Source organism: Fusarium pseudograminearum, chromosome 3, assembly GCF_000303195.2.
Source record: "Fusarium pseudograminearum CS3096 chromosome 3, whole genome shotgun sequence".
Lineage (NCBI taxonomy): Eukaryota > Fungi > Ascomycota > Sordariomycetes > Hypocreales > Nectriaceae > Fusarium > Fusarium pseudograminearum.
This window is the reverse complement of record NC_031953.1, coordinates 1,981,314-2,005,040: the sequence shown is the minus strand read 5'-3', so window position 1 is coordinate 2,005,040 and position 23,727 is coordinate 1,981,314. Positions and strand designations below refer to the sequence as shown.

At 49.3% G+C, this 23,727-nt stretch overlaps 8 protein-coding genes across 8 annotated transcripts, besides 2 other annotated features; 5 read left to right on the top strand and 3 right to left on the bottom strand.

Annotated features, from left to right (window-relative positions):
* Window positions 1-313: 313 nt before the first annotated feature.
* Window positions 314-1,110, bottom strand: FPSE_09273 (uncharacterized protein; the record flags this gene model as incomplete). Its single annotated transcript, XM_009262390.1, has 2 exons — window positions 314-808; window positions 865-1,110. 2 exons carry the CDS (start codon window positions 1,108-1,110, stop codon window positions 314-316), a joined length of 741 nt encoding a protein of 246 aa, XP_009260665.1.
* A 512-nt stretch (window positions 1,111-1,622) lies between these two features.
* Window positions 1,623-1,644: a microsatellite.
* Window positions 1,645-1,835: 191 nt separating this feature from the next.
* FPSE_09272 (uncharacterized protein) lies at window positions 1,836-2,870 on the top strand (the record flags this gene model as incomplete). Its single annotated transcript, XM_009262389.1, has 1 exon — window positions 1,836-2,870. The coding sequence occupies one exon, from the start codon at window positions 1,836-1,838 to the stop codon at window positions 2,868-2,870; it is 1,035 nt and encodes a 344-aa protein (XP_009260664.1).
* Window positions 2,788-2,839: a repeat region.
* A 350-nt stretch (window positions 2,871-3,220) lies between the features above and the next one.
* Window positions 3,221-4,233, bottom strand: FPSE_09271 (uncharacterized protein; the record flags this gene model as incomplete). The annotated part of the gene is made up of 2 exons (XM_009262388.1): window positions 3,221-3,718; window positions 3,859-4,233. The coding sequence occupies 2 exons, from the start codon at window positions 4,231-4,233 to the stop codon at window positions 3,221-3,223; spliced, it is 873 nt and encodes a 290-aa protein (XP_009260663.1).
* Window positions 4,234-12,353: 8,120 nt separating this feature from the next.
* Window positions 12,354-12,962, top strand: FPSE_09270 (uncharacterized protein; the record flags this gene model as incomplete). The annotated part of the gene is made up of 2 exons (XM_009262387.1): window positions 12,354-12,686; window positions 12,960-12,962. The coding sequence occupies 2 exons, from the start codon at window positions 12,354-12,356 to the stop codon at window positions 12,960-12,962; spliced, it is 336 nt and encodes a 111-aa protein (XP_009260662.1).
* Window positions 12,963-14,032: 1,070 nt separating this feature from the next.
* FPSE_09269 (uncharacterized protein) lies at window positions 14,033-14,552 on the top strand (the record flags this gene model as incomplete). Its single annotated transcript, XM_009262386.1, has 2 exons — window positions 14,033-14,240; window positions 14,443-14,552. 2 exons carry the CDS (start codon window positions 14,033-14,035, stop codon window positions 14,550-14,552), a joined length of 318 nt encoding a protein of 105 aa, XP_009260661.1.
* A 2,334-nt stretch (window positions 14,553-16,886) lies between these two features.
* FPSE_09268 (uncharacterized protein) lies at window positions 16,887-17,519 on the bottom strand (the record flags this gene model as incomplete). The annotated part of the gene is made up of 3 exons (XM_009262385.1): window positions 16,887-17,178; window positions 17,232-17,377; window positions 17,466-17,519. 3 exons carry the CDS (start codon window positions 17,517-17,519, stop codon window positions 16,887-16,889), a joined length of 492 nt encoding a protein of 163 aa, XP_009260660.1.
* Window positions 17,520-18,593: 1,074 nt separating this feature from the next.
* Window positions 18,594-19,898, top strand: FPSE_09267 (uncharacterized protein; the record flags this gene model as incomplete). The annotated part of the gene is made up of 1 exon (XM_009262384.1): window positions 18,594-19,898. One exon carries the CDS (start codon window positions 18,594-18,596, stop codon window positions 19,896-19,898), a length of 1,305 nt encoding a protein of 434 aa, XP_009260659.1.
* A 1,893-nt stretch (window positions 19,899-21,791) lies between these two features.
* On the top strand, window positions 21,792-23,291 carry FPSE_09266 (uncharacterized protein; the record flags this gene model as incomplete). Its single annotated transcript, XM_009262383.1, has 4 exons — window positions 21,792-22,160; window positions 22,209-22,433; window positions 22,486-23,086; window positions 23,137-23,291. The coding sequence occupies 4 exons, from the start codon at window positions 21,792-21,794 to the stop codon at window positions 23,289-23,291; spliced, it is 1,350 nt and encodes a 449-aa protein (XP_009260658.1).
* Between the last annotated feature and the right edge of the window lie 436 nt (window positions 23,292-23,727).

Genomic DNA, 23,727 nt, shown 5'->3' with positions numbered 1-23,727 from the left:
TCCTGGTATAGATAGTCCATCCAAAAGACTGAATCGAGTTTTATGATCTACCTTGGCAGTCTGGCACTAGACACCCCTCTGCATATTTCTGTGTGTACGCGCATATTTCTGTGCAGTGTTCAGGCTCCTATCCCAAGTGCTGGCCAAGGTCCAACCTGAAAAGTTCAAACAAAACAAGATAAGCGACCGTCGCATACAGATTTTTCGCCTGTCGCGCCTGTCAGGGCCGATGATTTCTCTGCGACTTCCCGAGTAGCCCAAACAAATCTGGTGGTGTGAATGTTGTCGTATCATTCGCTTCATAATCTATTCTTCAAGTAAATAAAGCATCCGTGGTAGCCCATACGTCTGCTTCTCTTTGATTCGCAAGCGCATCCCTGTTTTGCTCATCAGCCTGTTGCCCTAGCGCCTTTGGCACATCAGGCACGCTCAAGCTTCCTAGACCATCGAGCACCCGGCGAGCCTTGTCCACTTGCGTCCGTATAGCCATGGTTTCAGTACGCGTGCGGTCGAGATGTTCCTGCATGAGTGCGATGACAGATTCTCGTGCTTGGTGTGGCCGATACTCGTTTAGAATGTGATGGAAATTGATGAAGAGAGTGCGTAGGTCTTGAACCTTTGCTTCAGCATGTGATGGGTTTCGTGATAATGTGCCAGAGAGCTCGAGGAAGTTCAGAAGAAGAGATTTGGCTAGGCGCTTGAGTTCAAAAGCGCGGTCAAAGCGCTTGGCGTCCTTTGATTCAGACTGTGATGACGAGGGGAGATTTGTGATACCCTGATCCTCTAGAGTTGGGAGCTTGTCATCGAGCTGGACAACAACAGTTAGATTTCACACATAAAAGAGGCATACTCGGGAAGACCTACCATATACTGGTCACCAAACACGCGCCAGCGCCCATCTGCCGGCTCAGCTGGTGGTTGCAGATTGATGAGATCTTCTGGAACATCAGGCACGCGAACCGTCAAAGGATCCCCGCCATTCTCAGCAGTATACGGTGTCCTTAGTTCTTGAATCCGCGATATCCTTTCAGGTGTGAACTCTTGCCAAAAGGGCGGCGGATTAGGGAACATGGAGGAGAGGGCCTGCGCCTCCTGTTGCTGTTCGGCCATTTTTTTTTTTTTTTTTTGAGCTGCTGCGACGAAATCACCTTGTGAAGGACAGGCTAGGTAGTTGAGAAAAGGAGACAAGTCAAAAAGTCAAGAGTGCGGCTCTTTGAGTCAGGACAAGGTTTGGCATGAGGCTCTTATGAGTGAGCGAGCACCTACAAGCGTTCCTGAGTAAAGCTCCCTTGTAGGTAGGTAGGTAGTTTGTAGTGGGGGAGGAGTTGGACTGACGGGATGTATGGAATCCACGTGAATGCAACCACAGGCGAAGTTTCTCAGCACGAACAGAATGGAATATTTGGTAAATAATATTCGCAATTTCTTGAATGCAAGATTGTCATTGATCTTCATTAAACTTTACAGATAAAACGATAATAGGCCAGGTTCAAGGATATAATTAATTACCTGAGCTCTAGATTTGCGCCGGCTAATCGTCGGTGGTTGCTGACCTCACCTTGTTACCCTCTCGACGACCCTGATTCTTCAAACCCCCAACGTCATAACTATTCTTCATCACTTTCTTCTTCTTCTTCTTCTTCTCTCTCTCAATACGCTTGTCTATCTGATGCTGCTGCCCGTGAAAGACAGTGCTCCTTATCTACGCAAATAATTGTCCGATTTAACAACGGAAATCACATTCTCTCATCACCTCTCTCGACCTGGAGTCGCTTCCTGCTGCGGCACCCTTTCTTTTATACCTAAACCACGGGAGTCCACCACAATTTATAGCCATGTCCGACGTACGATCTCTTTTACGGCAACAGCGCGCCGCTCGCCGTATCGAACACCCTTACGCCTCCTACTCCGAAGCAGGCAAACTGCTCTGTATCCTCTGCCACGAGCAGATCAAAACTGAGACGCTATGGGACTCACATGTCCGGGGCGAGGCTCACAAGACTCGGTTGATCAAAGCCCAAACCGCAGCTTCCTCAAATGGACGTAATCCCCAACAATCTGCACAAAAACGGAAACATGACGATACCGAAGAGGCCATCGACGACGGGGACGGAGATATCGATATGGACGATAGCAGACGGAAACGAAACAAAACAGAAGACCTGGAAGGGGATGATTCCAGGGAGCAGAACTTAACACCACCTCGATTGACAAGAAGGACGTCGGCGACACCATCGCAAGGGATTGAGCTACAAATTCCGTCGCGACCTGCAACCCCGGCACACCGAGACGGCTCTTCGTCTTCTACTCCCGGAGGCCAGTCTAACAATCTTACCACCCAGAACGGCACCACAACACTCCCCTCACGCCGGCCTAGTAGCCTGGCGACAGACGAGCGACAAGCTGCCGCATCAGTCTCAGTCGATGAGACAGAGTGGGCAGCATTTGAAGCCGATATCGCCGCTACAACAGCTCCTTATGACGAAGACGCAGTCATATCTGCTCCAGCCATGACGACAGAGGAAGTAGCCGCTGCAGAGGCCCTGAAAGAGGCCGAGGCAGAAAAGCAACGCGCTCAGGTTGACGCTGATCTAGAGGACGAAAAGGAAGAGGCCACCCGCGCGTTGGAGGAAGAGTTCGAGGAGATGGAAGAGCTCGAAGCGCGCGTGAGGCGCTTGAAAGAGAAAAGGGAAGCCCTGCGCAAACGTGGTGAGAGTTTCAGTCAAGATGGCCAACCTGAAAAACCCACGAGTCTGAGCAAGGAAAACTCAGAAACGCCCGTTATCAAAGAGAAGGACGAGGAGGACGAGGAGGACGATGACGAAGATGAAGACGATGATTGGGATGGCTTCAGATTTCGAAAAGCCTAAGAAGGATCACAGGCTTGAAAGAGCAACAAGCATTGCCTGCTGATGAAAGGGTCGCCAGCGGCCTGAAGCAGCCCAGTGTAAGGGACGGAGTTTGTCGATTTTGTATCATCACCAGACCACCTACATAATGTACCATACAAGCAGTCCTGCTAACAGGATGAGAGCCATTGCCGAGAGCCGCCAATTTCTCGCCGGCGTTGTGACCACTTGACAAAAAAAACTACAGAAAGGAACCAAGCGCGATGACACAACATACAATGGCCTGGTAGCTGACACAACAAGGCCTTATTTGTCATGCTACAACTATTCACCTCACACAAGACATGTTCACCAACTTACCGGGGCCATAACTAATCCTCGCCGCGGCTGACACTTTCCCAAAATCTACGGAGCCTCCACACACGCCCTACCCCACGGCTCTCCTCCCATTTTCTTACACCATCTTGCCGCTCTCTAACTTCACGCCTCCATCGGGACGCTATCCATTGTCGAAGCCCATCCTTGACCTTCTCCTTCTCGATAGCCTTCTTCTTAGCAACGATCGCGGGCGCGACATGCACTGAGGTCATGCCGGGCACACACTCCTTTGGCAATACTGAACGCTCGACTAAAGATGCGGCCGAAGGCCTTGCTGCTAAACGTCGAGATAGTCGGATCGAGACCAAGGAGCGGGCCAGGCGCCGTGAAACTATGGAAGTATTTGTCCTGAAAATGGAACGAGCAATAAGGTCAGCAAGAGACGGCCGAGACGGAGACCAAAGACGTGATGTAAGATCGGTTCTAACTCGCAGGAGCCGGTAATGGTGCAAGATAGGAGCTTGAGATATATCGCGGAGAAGATGGCTTGTCTAGTTCTCTATCAGCCTCAAGAATAAGAGACCTTGGGTTATCGGGACAGGACGGTCGTCAGGTAGCTTGCATGTGTATCTCCGAGATATCATCAGGGAGTGGACTGAGTTTTTGCTAACGGTAGATGATGACCACTTACCCTCGACGTTGACAGGAGGTCATTGACGTCCAAGAAACCCATAATATGAAACAAAACCTCGTTTGGCAGATCCTCGAGAGATTGATACTGGACCATGGTCTCTGATAGTCTGACCTTGCCCCCGGTGCTTCTCAAGAACAAAGAAACGGGAGAAGTGCCAACAACCGAGGAGGCTGGGGGCACCTCTGGACAGAAGCTGGGATTCATCGGGGCAACGTCCAGTTGGGCATCAGTAATGAGAGAAGTTGCAGGGCTGGGTGCTCTTCCATGTTCGTCTAGAGCTAAACAGCCGGGCTTCTCGTCATGGGGCGACGCGAGCGACATTTGATGTACCTGCGAGGTGACTTGGCCAGGCGATGTGGCAACAGCGTTCATCACAACTTGGTGTTGATGCTGGGCGTGTAACAGGTGTCGGAGAGCACCGGCCAAGGGTGTGAGAATGACGGGGAGTGCACAACGAGACAACTTCTGAGACCAAGAAGACCCAAATCGTGGAGCTCAAGCAAGCCGGCAAAACGCAGGCAAGAGGCGAGGGCAACCAAGTGTCAAGCAGGTGTCAACTAGTTGTCACATGTGCCGCTTGGTTGAGGCTCCGCAGACCTGGCTGTGACAGTTGATGTGTAAATTGTGACAGACAACGCACCGATGTGGACTTCTGGTTAAGGAACAAGACGGAAGCCGGAGAAGCCGACAGAAAAGAAAGTGGCGATGAGGCAAAACACGAGGAGGGATAAATGCGGCGCGTAAGAAGTGCGGTCGCCGATATGGTCTCTTCAATCGGTCGTGACCAGTGTGCCCGATGGGTCGGCAGTCTAAGAACTGGCCGAGCGGCGCGAGGACTCCAGTTGATGTTAAAACTGTTGACCGCCGAACACGAATTGGCTCAGCGATGGACTATCGATTTATAAAGAGCAGCGTGCTAGATTGTAGAAACGGCAACAGCAAGGTAGGTAGGCTGAAATGGTTTGCCAGTCTTTTCGGCACTTCGTTCTTTGCGTTTTCGCTAAAGGAATGACCGGTGTGTGACCAGGAATAACAGTCTCGTTAACACTTGGTATATATCAAATGATTTGCCAGGTATTTTTTAGGCAAGATCAGGTATGAAACCGTTACTGGGACAGAGCAGCAACTGTATGTTTGTATGTATGTGATCTGGGACATTCGAAGGCAATAAGACGAGACATTGAAGTTGTTGAAACTTGGAGTTGAGGGGAAGAAGTGGAGATGGAAGGACATATGTGGTTAGACAGGGATGGGGACGTGCGTAAGCGGCCACTAACACTAACGGCTGAACTTAACTTAGTCTTACGACGAAGGCGCATGGAGCGGAACCTGCCATAGGTCGATTTGGGCGTTCAGGACTTCAGGTACCGTTTTCAAAGATGGTGCGTGGTCAGGAGACCTGAGAAGCAAGCAATTGAGGAGCAAATCAGAAACCGTCCCAGCTATTACCTATCGTACTTGCATTTAATCCCATTAAATTGTGCATTCCAGTATTGCAACTTGGCAGAAATTACATATAATTTCCACTTCGTGCCTATCTACCTAGGTACATAACTTAGTAGCTCTTTCGCCCAACCTCTCTTCTCCCCCCCTCAGTCATGTCTACGTAACACGCACCTGCCATATCAAAATCAGTGGTACCTGCCCGGGCAGGTGCCTACCAGGCATCTAGGTAGGTCAGTACCCAATGCAGGCAGCTGGCCTTTTTCCAGGCCATCGTCCTGAACGATACCTGGAGATTCTTACCAAGATACCTAGCTCTGTTGGTTCATGTCTTGTTCTCACCGCCCTCATTTCAACGTGACAACAAGGAAAAGTCCATTATACGTACGTAGCCCAATGTGTCTGCCTACTGCTACTTACTTACTTACTACTACTCAGGTAAACATCGCCTGCCACCCGACGGCGCAACAACAAAACAAACTATCCGCGCGCTAGTCCTGCAAGCTACCGCAGGCACGCACACCCACTTGCAGCACATCATACACATCACATCACATCTGCCTCCACATGCATATGTCCATCACAGCCACCCGGAAGATCTCTTTCAACCTACGAATGAATGTTGTCTCACAAGGTCGCGCTTGGCACTCCAGGCGCTGAACTTGCCTCGTCAACCGTTCAGGCTGTTGTTGCACACCTCTACCTTGAGAAGCTGCTTAGAGATGAGCCGTGTTCATGCAACGTTTAACCCATGGCTACTTTGTTCAGCTTGTGCTGACGTCGTCCTGCACACGATCCTCTGTCCAGTGGCTGTCAGGAACCTTTTACTGTTTTCTGTGTACGCCTCCTATACACAACTATCACCACCTTGACGTAAAAAAGCAATTAGGGCAGACGAGAGTTGGATTGTTTAGCAAAAGTTCTGTCCCACTCTTTGATCACTTGCTACGACCAACTAACACATCTTCACAGCCACGCGTTTTCTCGGCGTTGTGACGTGGTTGTCAACTCACCTGAAGCTGCGGCCAGATTCTGCGCCCTCACAGACAGGAAGACCCTAGTGTCGCTCAATGGGCAGACTCCGGCGCGGCAATTGTTGGCAAGGCCCCGTTCCCTTCTCGGACCACACGATACCCGAGTCACTTCCTACGCCAAAGAGCTTAATTCCTAGTAAGGACTTCAGTGATGTACGCCGTTCTTGTTGATTTAGGTTTGATATCGTGTTTGCCGTATTTCAAAGCACAAACCGCGGCTTATGAAACAAACTTTCCGTTCGAACTGCTATTGTTCAGGACCGCACACTATTTCTGGGTACACAATGCTCTCTCAAGAATGAATAGTGCACACACTATTGTCTATACTTAGCAGACTTACCTATCCTAAAGTGGCAGAGAGGGAACCCATTGACTCCTGTTGTGACTGGAACGGCTGCTAGAATTCGTTCAACCGATGCAGAGCTCGCTCTCACAACTCAGCCTTATTAACTAACGGTCGTTTGCCGTCCGTATCTTGCGCCATCAAAAAAAGATCCTAGCCTTTCCGGGATATATTCGAACCTTAATATCAGCCAATCATGCTTTTCAGCAACTATCCATGCGGCGACAATGGAAACGCGTCTATGACAGAAGATCCATTTTCCAGCCGCTGACCCCTGAGTTCCCCCCTTGCTTGCCAGGTCTCTCCACATGGCTGCAACACTAGGATTCGACATCACCCTTCAACATACAGAGTATGTTTGCGATCAAAGGCGAGCCAGCCATCCAGCCAATGCTGGAGTACAGATGATCGGAATAAAGGACATTAAGAGCTAGGAATGGCATGCACCAGGCAGCGATGTTTCTGAGTACCGCGCGCTACTAGAAGAGAGGAGTGATAAGTCTAACCAACCACTGTTCGCCTCTAATTCTTCGTCAGTCTCTGTAATAAAATTCCCCATTGGTTCCAAGTTCGATTGGAGAGACTTACCTCCTCAGTTGCGGGCAGCCCCCACGCAGCGGTCTTTGAACACATGATTTACAACATTCCAGGCATTTGGTTCAGACTGGAATTGGAAGGGCTGGTCGCAACGTCTCAAATTTACACCTTGTCGGGCGGTACCAGTCACGGGATCTTTCTTGCCAGTATTGGCATACTGAATTGGAGCCTCAATAACACAGTGGCTTGTTTGAATTTGTTCTTGTGCCACTCTTCTCATACACTGCATCGTTGTGAGATAGGCAGACAAGCAAGCATCGGCAACACTCCACCTTTGCAATAGCGTTTGATGCCTGTTAGAAAACGGGAAAAGCAGTACAGAGCGCCGGGAAACGGAATACTATCGTTCACACCCGCTATGGACATCCCACAATCACCAAACAAAAGCCCAACCTGAGACAGACATGATGGCATGAAGACCCAGAAGCGGCCCGGCCCGGCCGCTGAACCGGTCCGTTGTGATCATCAGGCTAAGGCCATGAGGAGGCCGATGGTCTGTGTGCCCAAAAGGACTGGCGAGATCGTTCACATGATACACAACCATCTCGATAGTCAGACCCTGACCTACAAGTTGGCTGTTCTTGACTACTTCACTTAACCGGATGCTCAACAACGGCGGGTCCTCCCAAAACGTGAGCTTACACCTTGTGTGTAGCTTGGTGCATCTACCCACCCAAATGAATGCGTGTACACGCAGACGATATCGGCGCCCAATATATGTGCGGAAGGGTACAATCTTTTGCGATCCCGGCCACAGAGATCAAGCATTTGGCATGCATCCCTGTTGAGCCCAACACTGCCCAATTTGAGGTCCAGTATCAACCTATTCCTTAATCTAGCTCCTTAGCCTCTCACGCTGACTATCCCATGCAGGCTGTGAAGTCATCACGGCCGAGTCAGTTTCCCGAGACGCAAGCCATTCCCGAAGCAGAAGGCCAGCTCACTGGTATCCAGATGCCTTGTCATGGAACCTTGTGATGAGTACTTTGTCACCGCCATGTTCCATGCTCGTGTCTGATGCCACTTGTGCTCGTCACTAGGTTAGGGCTATCACACCCACCGATCGTTTAGGGGCGAGAGTGTTGCCTTCGTGAAAAGACAGACTATGACTACCCTTTTGGTATACAGTCATGCATGTCTACGTAGTATCGCAACGAGCCACTCCCAATTCGTGGTTGTTATGGCCCGGTACACCGACTCCGAAGTATCTACACCTGGTGTTATTAACATTCTATAACTCAACCAGTAGCACTGCTGGCAAATTGGCTGTAGTGCTTAGTGCTGTGCCGTATGTGTCTGAACAATTCTTTGCGGTTGAAAGGCCAAATCGAAGCCAGATGTAAAGGATACATAGTCATTCACTCACCTGGCCCCCAACCGAAGGTCTACAGCACGTTCAGCGGAGTCAGTGTGATATATCGCTCCCTTGCATGGCTAATTAAGTATGGGATTGTGTCGAGCGAAGCGTGCAGATCATTTTGGGACCTTGTTCAACTGAAGTTGACTTAAGTGAGGCGCCAGAAGTATTACTGGAGGATATGAAAAGGAGAACGAGACGAGACGGTATCAAAGGAACATCGACAAGCATTTAAATCTCCTTCTCCTCTAGGAATCCCATGGATGCAATGGTCAGGCTGCAGTCTCGCCCAGAGGGACGTTGCCACGTTGTCCGTTTTACGTGCCTTGTGTACATCAGCGTGGCCTTGAAGTTACCTTTGAACCGTCAACAACCTAGTTTGACCAAGGAGTTCAAAGGGTCACAAATTACACGATGGCCGGGTGGCAAGACGGACGAAGCAATTCATGTGAGCTGGCAGCCATGCATGGAGACCATGCAAAACCCCCCTATTGCCATTTGCCATCGCTGCAATAAAGACACGCAAGCAGTCACGAGTTTGTGACCCCATTGACCTCAATTCTGCTCTAACTACCGTATGCGCATAACACCCGTAAGTCAACAAAGCGTACGGGGATAGCGGAGAGGTTGGTACTAAGGTGCGAGCTCCTCGACAATGGTCATCACCGAGAAGAGTTACCACAGCATCAAAGGAACTAGAAGTGACCACAACCTTTGATCCTACTTGGGGTTTGACGACTTGCTCATCAGGATAGCTATGCTGGCGTGGCACATGAAAAAACAAAGATGCTGCACAACTACGGAAGCAATCGATCCGGACAGAAGAACCATAAGGTTTAGTTGGACAAACATGGACAACAGCCAGGGGGTCATAGAAACAAAAAAGAAGACTCAGAATGGTCTACAAAGCCAATGTTTGGCCCCTCAGTGGCGACATCCTTGCAGGATGTCTTATCCTGAGCTTGAAGTTGGGGAAGCAAGTTGCAAGGCTTATGGTCCTAGCGGAGTCCTAAACTAGGTGAGGAAAGACAGTAAATACCGAAGAAGGCTATGTCGTCAAGATAGGACGACACAATGTCGTAAAGAGCACTTGATGTGCAGTAGGGGACGAGAAAACCCAATGGTTGACCTTGACCTGCAGTCGCTTTTCCAATGGGCCGCTGGTGCCATCAAGCTCGAATCTACCAGGGCCTGGTGCACAGAGCAGGAGGAATCAGCGAACCACAGCCCTTGCTTTTACCGAAAAAGTCAATCGTCGAGATTGCAAGCCATGGGAATCCCCTTGCTTCCTGACACTTGTCTGTCCTCGGGACGAACCATAACGCCCCACACGGCCGCAGATCAAGACACCACCTTGTGTATACTCGACTGGGACAAGGCTTCGAGGAGAACATGGCCGAGGCCATGCCTGCAGCGGGAAGTGTACAGGGTTCCTATCAATAATAGGGCCGCTTTCGTGGGCCGGCTACCTCATGGCTTTGCTACTAAGAGCGCGCCATGGAAGACTTATGGAATGTCGAAAGAACAGCTGTAAGCCCAGCACAGACGTGGCTGGTACACAGTAGCTGAAGGAAGAAGACGAAGATCAGGTCAAGATCTCTGATATATCCCTTTTACACACCTGGGTTCTGTCAGGGAAAGGCATCCAGACTATATCAATCCGCCAGGTGCGCCGTGTATTGGGACAGCGATAACGCCTGTTACCAAGGAAATTGGAATCATACGAAAGGGAGATGCAGTCATGGGCAGTCATGGAAAGTCATGAAAGCATCCCCGCAGGTTTGTCAAGAGACTCTGGCCGGTCGTCAGCCCTGCTTTCACTGCAGTCACAGCATCATGGTGAAGTGCTGTACACACAACGTACTGCAGTAGCATCTTGTGGTGTGGGGATGCCCCGTACCTCTACCCTGCTTTCACTGTAGTTACTGATACTGGGAGGGGGGTGTGTGTCGAAACCTAGGTCTTGATCAACGTGGCAAACGGCCACCGGACTCTGCTACCATGCTGTCGACTCTTGCACTGGACTCTGATAGCCAGAGCTGCTGCGTTTACAATTGGAAAGACTGCCTGGCAGCAGCCACACTACAAAATAGACAAGATATGATGAGCAACTCCAAAATAAGAATCAAGACTATAGAAACGTCTAGAGCAGCAGGCGGTCGTTCTTAGGCGGCTCCAACTTCGATAGACATGCTGCAGGGTCTTTGGGAAACACATGCTCGCAGATTGGTTACCCCAGCACCGCATCAAAACTCAGGAACCGCGTAGTTCAAGGCTAGAGCCGTTTAATTGCCACGGTACGTTAGTGCGGCAACAATATGAGTTGGAGAGAAGCGACGGTGGATTGAGACGGGTGAGGGGGTGCGTCTAAGGCACCTTTCGTGGTGAAGGACATGTATACAGGTAATGCGATGGGAAAACAGCTGTATGGAGCTTCAAGTACGGATACCCAATGGACGCATGCAAGCAAGCCTCTTTATCCCGCAGGAACAAAAGCAGACGCAGATGCAGAAGGGAAAGAACAAGCACAAATAGTGGACAGCCATTAATCTGACCTGTCTTGAAGGCCAGGGGGCCAGGGAAAGAAGGCGATTGCTTGTTGGGTGTGCGGGAGTCCCACATGTGGATGTGGGATGCCATATACAGCACGACGATCGAATCCGTGGAGAGCCTTTCGAATCGAACAAGTATAAGTTGCCTATGACATCCACTCTGTCTGAATCGAACAACTCATATGCATCATTAGCTGCCTCTTGCACCAAGTTTGCTTTCAAAATACACCGACAACTCGACCCCAGGAGCCTTTGGCCAAACTCAGTCATCCCTTGGGCTCAAGACTTTGTCCTGGAGAAACATCAAACAGCAGTCAAGGACAGAAAAACGAACCGGAATACGGAGAACCAAGAAACACAACTCTGTTTTGTGTTATCTGTTTGCAGCAAACAGAAACTGTCTTCAGTCAACCTCAATATTGGATCAAGCTTCCCGATAACATAAAACACCGACAATCGGAACATATCATTCGCCCGAAACAAGCACCAGCCAGTACTATAAAACGACCGAACCTGCTCTGCTACAACTACGTTCTGTCTAACAGCAGTACTAGCTTCACAGGTAAGTCAGGTTTACGAATCCTTTACTTTAAATCCACCCTTCAATGGCACCAACTTGACCCTGTTGGCCGACCGGCTACACTGTTGTGGTTGAACATGGCCTCCAGTGACACCGGCCAGATGCCAGGGTATAACAAGGCATGTTGAGCATGATGGTGAAACAAAGTAACAACACGTTTTCACACCGAGGATAAATGCAGCGGGTGACGAAAGTCAAGGTTTCGAGAGGAGACAAACCAAGGATACAGACGATGGGAGAATGCCAATGGCTGACCTGACCTACCTTGTTCTAGATTTCCATTCGGTGCACAGGAACGCAGCATTTACACTATCTTGACTCGACTATATTGGTTGACTCGCTTCGATTTCACCGGACGGGACTGGGCTGTTCCTGGATCGCTTCGATAGGATTCGACAGTTGATGATCGAGTTGAGCTTCGGGGTTCGGTTCGCATCGACTGCAAGTTCGCCTCCTGGACTCCGCTCTCCGCCTTCGGTCGTTCCGCTACTTATCCTTTTCTGTCCAGCCAGTTAGAGGTACCCTGCTTCTTCCATCTCGAACAATCATCCTAGGCCCCTTGTCATCACACAACTGCTCTCCAGCCATGTGCTACTTTGACCAGACTCGCTGGACATGCGGCTTTTGGAGATGGGGCCACTTTCGTCAGCAGTGCAACAAAGAATACCGTATGGGCGAGACGTGCGGACTAAAACTTGTTTACGAAACCAAAGACCAGCCTGAAGTTTGTAAACTTTGCAGCGATGTTGAGAAGAAACAACGTCGCTATGACAAGATGTATCGCGACGTCCAACGTTGGCAGCGTGAGGGTAACCGCAATGCCACTATTGAACGAACTTGCGGCGAGATGGACGAAGTGCTAGGACAAATTTACCGTATGCAACAAGAGCATATACACAGGCTACAAACGCTTGGCCAGGTGAGTTTTGAAGCATCATTTACTTTGATTTCATACCCATTCCCTTTAAGTGAAGAGGATACGCCAAAGAAAGACAAAAAAAAAAGAGGCAATGGACGCAAAGAAAAGAAGAGACCCCCCATAACTGAAACAAGAGAGGGACGGGAAGGTGAGAAAGGGGTGTGATGGGGGTGTGCCTGAACTGTAATGGTGGTGTTGCTTGCATACAGCGCGTGGGCTGTGGGTTTTGAGTTGTGCAGAGATTGTGAGTGACTGACTAACCTATTCTTGCAGTGAGACAACCGATTCGCCAACGGGACATATCCTGAGCTACCAGACCAGAGCAATTTATGCTGTTCTGCTCTGCTTTGCTCTGCCGAGAATGATGGCATATGCTTCATTCGGCGAGCGTGCGATAGAGCAGAGGTCTACTAGAACACCGACACATGTTATTCTATAATGATGATGATTATGACAACCTTGTTTTCTATGCGCGCGGAACGAGACGGACGAAAAAAGGCGGCCTACAGTTGATGCCGAAAGATGGAGTTCAGCCAAGAGTGAAAGAGGGGCAGAAGAGCAAAGGACGGACAACAGATGGGAAAACGACCTCTTCCGTGGGCGAAGACTCTTGAGAAGAAGTGTTTCGTCTCTTCTTCTCATTATCCCCCCGCATATCAGAAGGGGCAAGTCGTTTGCTCTCCGTCATCGTCCTTCCAACATTTCGGGTATATTGGCAGAGTGTCGTGAAACACACGACGCGCGAGAGAGTGGGAAGGACAAAGAGTTTACGGATAAAAGAGGTCGAGAGATGGCAGACAGGTGCTGGGGGCGGGCACAAACAGCCTATGGGACAAACACAAAACCCCCAGGACAGTCAAGTCATGTTTATATCCTTTCCTTACATCGATGGATGCGAATCGGGTGGAAAACAGGTTAATCTAGCGTGTTCTATACCAAAGAACAGCAGCGTTCTCGCTCAACTGTATCTTAAAACCATTGTATTCCATAAAGGTCCCCCGCCCTAGTTCGTACCGAAATGTAAAAAAAAAATGCCGACGGGGGACAGTGGCAGTGCCAGCATTGTGTGCATGGATGAATAGGCGGAGCCGGGGTGTGTGGACCAAAGTTCATACATAGACAATTAATGAGGATGATTCTCTGTTTCTGGCATAGGTTATTCGGCAAAGCCGCCAGCTCTGTAACAGGGACACTGCAACAGTGACGGTGATATCAGGGCAAGACACAGGATTGCAATCAAGTATCAAAATCACCAGGTGGGTAGGCATTGACTTGAGGAGACAAGAGACATCAACTGAGGGAGCACGGCAGAATGATGTTGCCCATGCAGAAACAATTGACTGAAAATGTTCTTGGCCGCACAGGCACAGGATAGGATAATAAAGGAAGTGGGCCACTTTCGAGATGCAGTGCAATCAGGCCAGTGTAGCACGACCAAAGGTGAGCCGGATCTATCATGGGTTCTTCTTTATGCTGAGGGGCGCCCCGTTCTATTCTGGAGGCCATTGCGCAGCGTGCAACGTGCAACGAGCCGTTTGATCAAGGCATGTTTTTGTATGTCTGTCTAATCAGGGTTTTGCGGACCTACGGGTTGGAGCCCCAAGAGCCCTTCGTCGTCGAATAAGAAGAAAGGTGTGCGCATGTTCAAAAGCAACCGGCATCGGGACTTGGTATTCCCCAAATGTCTCAGATTAACTCGGTGGCTTAACCGTCCCTCGAGTGGCAACTTGGGACATATGTCTCTCATGCATCATAGGTCTAGTAAACGTCTACAACGACGCGTGTGCTGTATGGGTAAAGTTTGCAGAGCGTCGCCCGCAGTGTGGATTGCCCCGATATGGGCCGACCGAGCAGTACCGTGTGTAGAGATGATCGAGGCGGGGACCGAGCTGGGGGTTGGAGTCGTGGTCGGTGAGCGTGGAGTTTAGGCGATAATAAAGTAAGATACGTGTGACTGCGTAGTATATCAATTTTCGTCTAGTGTTCTGTCGAGGCGGATATCAAAATTGTCGAATCGCGAGACGGGTTTGGTGGGAGGACCACAGCAAGTGCCAACGAACCATGTGCCAAAAAGGTCCCATAGAGTCACATAGCAGTGACATCAAGAGCTTGGGGGGCCTCAATTACAAGGAGCGGCGAAGACTTATGCAGCGACCAGTCTCAGTTGGTATTGTGCAGCGCGGTTCAAAGAAGCAAACGCAGCACGTACAAAAGTAGAAGCTTGTGAGTGTGAGCGAGGGCGGCGGGTGGGGACAACTAATCATCAGGGCTCAGGCTCAGATAATTAATTAGCCAGGCGAACTTAGCAGTTTTGTAGTTGCAGGCATTCTGCTCGCGAAATGCGGTCTGCCGGACTAGTCAGGTTACTTTTCATGGAAACATTCGAGAAAAGAGACTGCGGTGAACAGCAACAGCATGTGACGAAAGGTCAATGCGAGCTCTGCTTGTCCAACCTGCACAAAAGCTGCGAACGATTTGGACAAAGGCGCAGAGGGATTGAACCCATGAACTCATTTCATGTCGTATCTGACTGGTCGAATTCATGTCTGCCTGCCTCTGACGACCTTTCCCTTGCAACCCCCTGGTCATCCCGGCCTGACCCGCGCCGCTTATAGCGTCCGTTAGATTCCTCGCACACAGACTCTTTCCGTTTGGGTAGGCTAGGCAGAGTACTCTGTATCTAAGTACATACTGTACTGTACGTAGCCTGAGACTCATTCCAACATCCACGGACCGCCCCTGCTTGACGGAAATTCGAGCCTTGTCTCTGACAGCCCCCGGCCTCCCGCCTACGGGGTTCAGGGGCCAAATGTCTCACAGAAAAGAAATGGTTGATTATGGATGGTTGGTTTGCTTCCCGACAATATGGCTCTCTTAACCCGAGGGTATGGATAAGTTCCGCGCCTGCCTCCTAGATGCGGCCACTCACCCAACGCGATGGCGGACCAAGAGTGGCTCGACGCACCCCCATCTCCCTGTTAGCGACCCCGTGATGTCGTGGTGTGGTGGAGGGCTGTCGTAGGAAGAGCCATGACCCTCTACTCAACCAATTCCCGAAGGCTTGGAACGTGGACGGGATCTTGCTCGGGTTGACGAAAGAGATCCATCAAAATGTTACCAGTGGATGGGGACCCCTGTAAGTCGCCCATCAACGGTGCGAGCCGAAGACGGAGAAAACCAATCTAAATCGAGGGCCGACGGCAAGCTAGAGGGCTAGACGGACAGCGACCACTCACCTCTTTGGGTATCTGAGCTCTCCCCTGGTCTAGCGTCTGCTACCACCCCACTGGCTGCTGGGCCACTTCAAAGTCAATGAGCCCGTACTATGAAGAGAGCGCACGTGTCTGTTGCTTAATGGATGTTTTAAGCCAAATCAAGTCACACTTGAACAATGAATTGCTGGGCTCTTTGACTCTGCGAGGCTCTAGCTCAACGCTCGTGCTCGCCATGTGCCAGCTGCTGACCCCAAGAGAAAGAAAGGTCGACAGTACGAATTGATGACGAGGGCCGAAACACTAAGCCGACTAGGGTTGCGTTCCCAGGGCCCAACTCAATATGACGAGAGGGAAATTTTCTGTAGTTTTCGATTGGGTGTCTGTTTGTACAAATCCACTTCCTACCCACAACAATCAAAGACGAAGTCCCTGCAAAATTCCAAGCGGGGGTAAAGAAAAGACATGAAGAATACTATGTATGTATGGTAAGGAAAGAAAGATGATAAAATTAACCCTGTGCCGGATATCGACTCCTCATTGGGTTGCATACGATGCAGCAACCATCTCTGCTGATCAAAAGGTTATGCTGTTTCTATGAAACAACAACCATAAGAGGCCGCAATGGCCTTATTATTAGTTGCGGTCAAACGGGTTGGTCGGTCGGTTGTCCCCTGCGCCGTCCCGCTCATTATACCGTTTCCACTTCACCCATATGCCATGGCGGAACCAAACCGATGCGAATGACAGCCAAGCTGAACTAAGCCAGATGAAAAGGGAGATTGGACTGGGCAAGCGGGACCTTCCGCTTTCTGAGATTTTGAACACCCAAAGGGACGGACCGTGTGGCGTCTTGAATCTTCAATCACGAAACAGGCAGTCGTCTGGCATAACTGCCGACTCCACTCTGGCGGCATTCAGCTTCTAGCTTGAAATCTCCTGGACGGCAGAACTCTTGTCTCGTATGTATGTCGAGGACAGACCTTCATCACTGCATTGCCGCTGCCGCATCAGCAAATGTCCCCACAAGGGGGCCATCGTCACTGTCTATCGTCTTAATGCTGGCCGGACCGTTCTTCTGCATCTCTATCGTCTCGTCTTCAGGCAGCCAGTCAACCTTGACGCCGCTCACAGGAGTGTTGTCGCCCTGGTTACTGAGTTTTGCCACGAGATGCTGATATCGGGCAAGACGTGCACCCTGGCCAGCATAGGCGAAGGGGGTTGTGGTTCCACGATTTCCGTTCTCTTGAGGCGCGATGTCGAAGATATCTACCATGTTACTGTCCACCGATATTAGCGTCTTCTCAACCTCGGATTCAGCAAGGCAACGCACTCTGATGTTTTGGCTATTACTCGTTGTAAAGCCTCGTTTTCGCGTTGGGCTTCGAGAGTATCGTTCTCGCCATTTATTGCCTGGTCTCCAAAGCTACCGTATTGCATTCCATTTGCCTCGTCGTAAAGTAGGCGGCTTTCTTCCTCCTATGCGAAACGTCAGCTGGTATTCAGGTCGATGGTTTTACGCAGTCCATCAACGCGCAGTGGAGGCTCGTGTCTATTCGAGGCGTACCTCATCGTAGCTGTTGCCGTCAGCCCGTCCCAAACATGATGCGCAAGCTCCCATTATGGCGTAATAAAAAAGCAGGTTCCCATAGCAGATCGTAAACAGAAAATTCGGTATGGAGCGGGTATCGCAGTCGGTCGACAACTATCGCATGAGCATAGGTTATCAAAAAGAATATATGAGGTACAAATAAGGAGCGTGGAAGGTTGTAGCTTGGTCGTACAGCCTCGTGAAATCGTGATCCTTGATCGTCTGTCGCGCCTGCTTCACGACGTACGTTGCTCGCTCGGTGGGTCCTTCCTCAGGAACCCAAGGCCGCATCGGGTAAACACCGGCACATGTCATGTATCCTTTTGGGAATGGCGGGTAGTGCCTGCTATTGAGCGCTTTCATGACTAAGGTGACTTGATCTTGTACATACTACCCATATTGACCATGATATGATAGCGACAACAAGAAAATAGCATGTCCAGAGTTGAGAGGGAGATCTTGCGAATCTCTCTGCAGATTCAGCACAGATCACCATCGTCTACAAGTGCTGGCCATACACTGCACATCCCTAACCCTTAGATACGCTCCCTTGACATAAAAAGCCCTGATCAAGGGAGCAGCACCTATGTTTTCCAGTTGCTTCACCCTCACAATGCGTTTTATCAAGGGCGAACAACTAGTTCTTATCGATTTATTGATAATTCTTCCTTTGCTTCCATTTCATATTTGCTTAGGTATTCTCAGCGCAGTCCCCCTCCCATCTTGATGTATCTTGCTGCTTGTCCCTGGCCCGCTCCATCAAGGGATGGCACTACTCCTGTCCTTATGCTATTGCCAATGTCTTTCCATCATGGACCTTCTTCAACTGAATATCACCTCGTGCCGTAAGTATTGCCTCTACACTTGGCAACAATCCTCCTCAATTATCTTCCCTTCGAATAATAGCAGCATTGCCCTGTCTTTGGTTTGAAGATGCGTGGAGCGACCATGTATAAAGATGGACGACAGTCGCTTGACAGAATCAATTCTTATCATCCTCGACAACTCTCTCTCAGCTTCCTCTATCTTCTCTTACCCTCTGTTCACAGTGATTGGTTCTTCAACATCTAAAATCCACTTTTACTTCTGATATCCCACCTCAAGATGGTTCGCTTTACTCCGTTGGCAGCTCTAGCTTTAGTGCCTCTTGCTCAAGCAAGATCCGACTGGCTGTATGCACGAGACACCATTGCGCAGTGCCCCCCATGCACTGTGGAAGGCGAGGCTCAAGAATGCTCTCATATAGTGACAGTTACCGAACCAGCTGGTCCCTACGAGACCGTCACTGTCTCCGATCCCAAAGGCTCTTATCACACAGTCACGTTCACAGAGTATGGTGAGCCTGGCAAGACTATCACCATCACTCAGAACTACCAGGAGCCTGTGACCAGGGTTGTATACGTCAGCCAGGGTGAAACTCTCGATCCCCCCAAGCAGACCGTCACCGTCACTGCTCCCGGCAAGGTTGTTACCGTCACAAAAACAGAGACTAGCGAACATGTTGTCACCAAACAGGTGAAGGTGTATCCCGACCCCGGAAACTCGAACGGCAATGGATACAACCCCGGTCCCAAGACAGTAACCATCAGTAACGGACATCCCGCCCCCAGCGCTGACTCTCCCGGCTACGATGGAGCAGTTGTCACCAGGATTGTCGGGGATGGTGATAACGTGAAATACCCCAACGACGCTCACACTGTCACTGTCATCGACGATGGCAAGGTCAAGACTTTAACCTACACGGACGGTCACTACAACTATGTCATCACCAAGACCACCCACGAAGATGGCAAATACCACACAGTCATCGTCAAGCCGGAGCCGACCGTCAGCACCATCACTAATGATAACGATGACTACGTTACCACTATTGTCGAAACTCCTCATACATACACCTTGACCGCTCCTATCCGTTATGAATCGCCCAGCTCGACTGACGATGATTGCGAGACTATCACCAGAACTGCAACCTACACAGGCCAGCCTGAAGTTGAAATCATCGTCTACGATCCTGAGTCCGGCGATTCCACCTGCACGAAGGAAGACGGTCAGCCCTGTCGCCCCGACTACGAGAACGACAAGACCGGCTATGATGACGATGGCAAGGACCAGGAGGGCGATGACAGCAAGGGTCAACATGAAGTTCCTGCTTACACCAAGGTTCAGAGCGGCAGCGACGGCTACAACTCAAACGTTCCCGTCTACACCAAGATACGCACTTACGGCAATGGTGATACCTACACTGAAGTCCACGGTGCTGACCCAACAGGATGCGAATCGTTTGCTGTCTCCACCAGCATAGCAACCGTTTACAACACCGTGGTGGTGACTGTTGAGCCTTCAAGTACCCTAGCTGCCGATGGTCGAGTGCCAAAGAAGGCTCGCTCACCTCTTTCTGTTCGGTGGTGATGCTTGACAGTTGAAGAGGATGTATTTCTTTGAGTAACAAAAATCCAGGGGGAGTTTTTATTGGGATGATATCACAGAGACGTGCCAGTGGATGATTTTAATATGGGCCTATAATCAGTATTCAAGGTAGTAATTATGTTTTTTATAGTAATCAAGTTTTAAAGAGTTATATAAACGTTATGTCTGGCAGAGCAGAGTGAATTTGGGTTTGTCGACAAGTCTCAAGACCAAGGTTGTTGATATGAGTCTAGTTTATATCGAATCTAAATCGAGACGTTTAAAAAGTTGACTGTCACAATTCAGTTATAGTGTTCACCAACTTTCGAGTCTAATGATATGGATGACTGAATAACAAAGAAGCATCCATGTTAAGACAGCTATATTTTCACACTTCAGCAACGCTGTAAATTGAGTTACTCTTGTCTGTGAAGACAATATTGAGAAATAGTGATCTACCCTACATTGTCTTACACGACTCATTTGCAAACCACAAGTTGCTTGGCAGGTCAGCAAGGTACCCATCCAATCAACTTACTTAGGCCGATGTGCCTGGAATGGTGGCTTGATATGAAGTCTCAATTCGGCGGTATCTGAGACAAGAGGCGCTCACCTAGTGACAGCATTATCAAGGTCTTCTAACAACCGATATGATCGACTGAACACAATGGACACAAAAGAGGTAGACTACATCGCTTTCTGAGTTGACGGCTTCTCTTAACATCACTTTGTTCATTCAGATCTGAGTTGATCTCATGTCACATGGTATTTATGTAGAGCAAACGTGTACAAGGCACCGTGATCTATTACACCCATTGGGAAATGTGCCCCTTCCGTAATGCGTCACTATTGAATGAATGCATTTTACATGTGCCGAGATGGATATATAATTAAGTATCCGGTATGTGTACAAGTCCGTGAAAGATAGGCGTTATTACTTGCATTAGCCAGGAACTGAAGCCAAGTAACACGAACTGTAGAGACACAGTGATCGAGACTTTGTAGCACTTGATGGGTTGCCTTCCCGTGGCCACAAACGCGCTGTTTTCATCCCTTTGAATCGAAGTAGCCCCGCTGCACCGTCTCTCAGATTTCAAATCATGTTTTGAAAGACCGGGCTAGAATGTCTCGGACTTATCTTGACCGAGACAACCAGCCACTAGAGACTGTCTTAGTCCCCTTTGGCTTTTCGATCTGTATCGACGTCGGCCTTTGTTGTATCTGCAGAGGACTGAAATAGGATATGCTGTTGCATTAGCACTTCCATGTTTGTCAAGATCCAGTCAGAAGATACAATGGCTTCGGATTTCCCACGACTGGTTGTCTTTACGAGACGTGTAAGCCCATTGGAAGCCACTGCCGTAACTCCTCTCATCCACATTACCATATCCGGATTGCCGTGTCGGATCGCCGGCCCTAGCGACGTCAGGTACAGGGGGGTTCCTTGCCTGGACTTTCTATCTGTTGTTCCTGAATGCCAAGACTAAACTAGAGCCGTATGAGGCGTATGGCTTTCCGACGGTTGCGTGCATCTGGCGATAACTCCCCGTGATGGTCGTGCCGGTACTCCGTATCGTGAAGAAATCTACTTCATTGGGACAAGAGCATCGCCCGTTCTTGTTTATTGTCATCAAAGGCGTCACACATCGGCTCTGGACCCCTCTCGAGTCAGAGGGACTCGACCATAATTGGAGACCGATCTTTACTGTAACGGAATGACTTCTTTGTCTGTTCCCAACTCTCTCAAGCTTAATAGTCAAAATATCTGTATCTAGCCCGATTTGGCGAGTTCGGATGTCTATCATCTAGAGGCCAATGTCGACTACTTAGGCTTCAAGGGTTCCTTAGTTGAGTATTCTGTACTCAGTGTGTCTCATTATACAATCAACCAACACAATGAAATCGTCAAAACCACCGGCTGCAGCCCCGGCCAATGTGTCTGGGGTGCTGAACTGCACACGAAGTTATGTCGGGGTATGTGCCGTCGTAGTAATGCTCATGATGTCTACCATGGTATGGAGACAGACAGACCTGGTTGCCGTTCGACTTCACACCTTTGAACCGCAACCGCCTATAGAAGTGCCAGCCTCCAAGGAAGCTAAAAGCCCTGAGACTTCTGCGACACTTCCACGTTTCTGGTCAGCGAATGGGGAGAATATGGACGATCTAGCTCATTTGGAGAAACCCAAGGGCGTCGAAAAGATCATGGGACTCGTCTTTTACGGACGGCGACAATCCATCTCGATTTTGGATTGCTATCTCAAGGTAAAATTTATTTCACCAACGTCTATCTACAGAAACTAATATCAGTAGCGAAATCTTGTCAAGAACGGAGGCTTACTCGACGGAGTCATATTCGTAGAACGAACCAAAGACCCCCAAGACCTAAATATGTTAGGAAAGCTCCTGGAGAGCGAGGACACGTACCAAAAATGGCAGGTTGAAATGTCCGACGAAGATAACTTCTCCAGTGGGTTTGGCAACTCTTACGACCAAGTTGAAGACAATGTGATGTATGTCAAGATTGACGACGACATTGTAAGTTTAAATTGCCAACTTATTTCTACACTATGTGTACTAAATGATACAGGTTTTTATGGAAGATAGTGTCATTCCATCTATTGTCAAGAAGAAGATTGACCACCCAGAATACTACATCGTCTCGGCAAATGTCGTCAACCAACCGCTACTAAGCTGGGTTCACTGGAACCTGGGTGCTATAAGACCTTATCTCCCTGAGGTTGACACTTCAGGCAAAGCTATGCCTTTCACCACGATTGGTATGACGGAGGAAGAATGGAACCCTTTGGATCTTCCCCCATGGAATGGCTCCGAGTCCTTCTCTATTCAGGACTGGGATCCTGAAGGTACCAAGCACCGCTGGCTCCCACTCAACAAGGACGGCAATGATCATATTCTTGACACAACTCCCATCGAAGTAACCGAATACAGCCCTATGGGTCGCGGCTGGACCGAATGGACAATTGGTGCACAAGAACACTTCAGCTTGTTCGAGAATCTCGGAAAGAACAAGTTATCCGCCTATAAGTTCGACACATGGGACTTTCAGTACGAGAGGATGGGCATACAATTTGTTGCCTTGTTGGGTCGAGACATCAACAGTGCCAAGCCGATCGAAGCAGATGATGAGAATCATTTCTCATGCACCATGCCACGATCGCTAGGAAGACGTAAGTGAACACCCTGAAGAATGACTGGATATTTCTGACAAATCTTATAGATGCCATAGCTGATGGACGAGGTGTTGTTGCTCATTACAGCTTCGGAAGTCAGCGCTCAGGCATGGATCAAACCGACATCCTCGATCGGTATAGATCCTTTGCGCACAATCATATATGTATTGAGCCTATGCTTTGGACACCAGATGAGGGCTAAAGCACCTCTATCAATCCCTCTTTGTCTTTTCTTTTGTAGAGATTCGTAGATTCAGGTCATGTGTCAGAAGCCTGGCAGGTGACATACGTTCATTGGGAACGTTCATTAGGCGTGGAGTTTAGGATATAGCGAAAGTTTACGGAAGGCGAATAGAAATACTGAGAACAAGTTTGGCATAAAATGAATCAAAGAGTATAACAAAATTGGGAGAAGCCTCGTGACCTGACATCTTGCTTACAACGAAGTAGTAGTAATAGGGTTGGCCAACACATAATCAAGAGGTAGTCTTTCATACAGTAATTAAGCATGTCTAAACGTGCACAGATAAAAGGCCATGGCGATGTAGAGAAGAAAAGGTAATATAAAGCTTATAGAAAACCTATCGACGATGGTGGAGAAGTATGTTTTTTGCTTGTTTCTGGCTTTTCATTTCGTC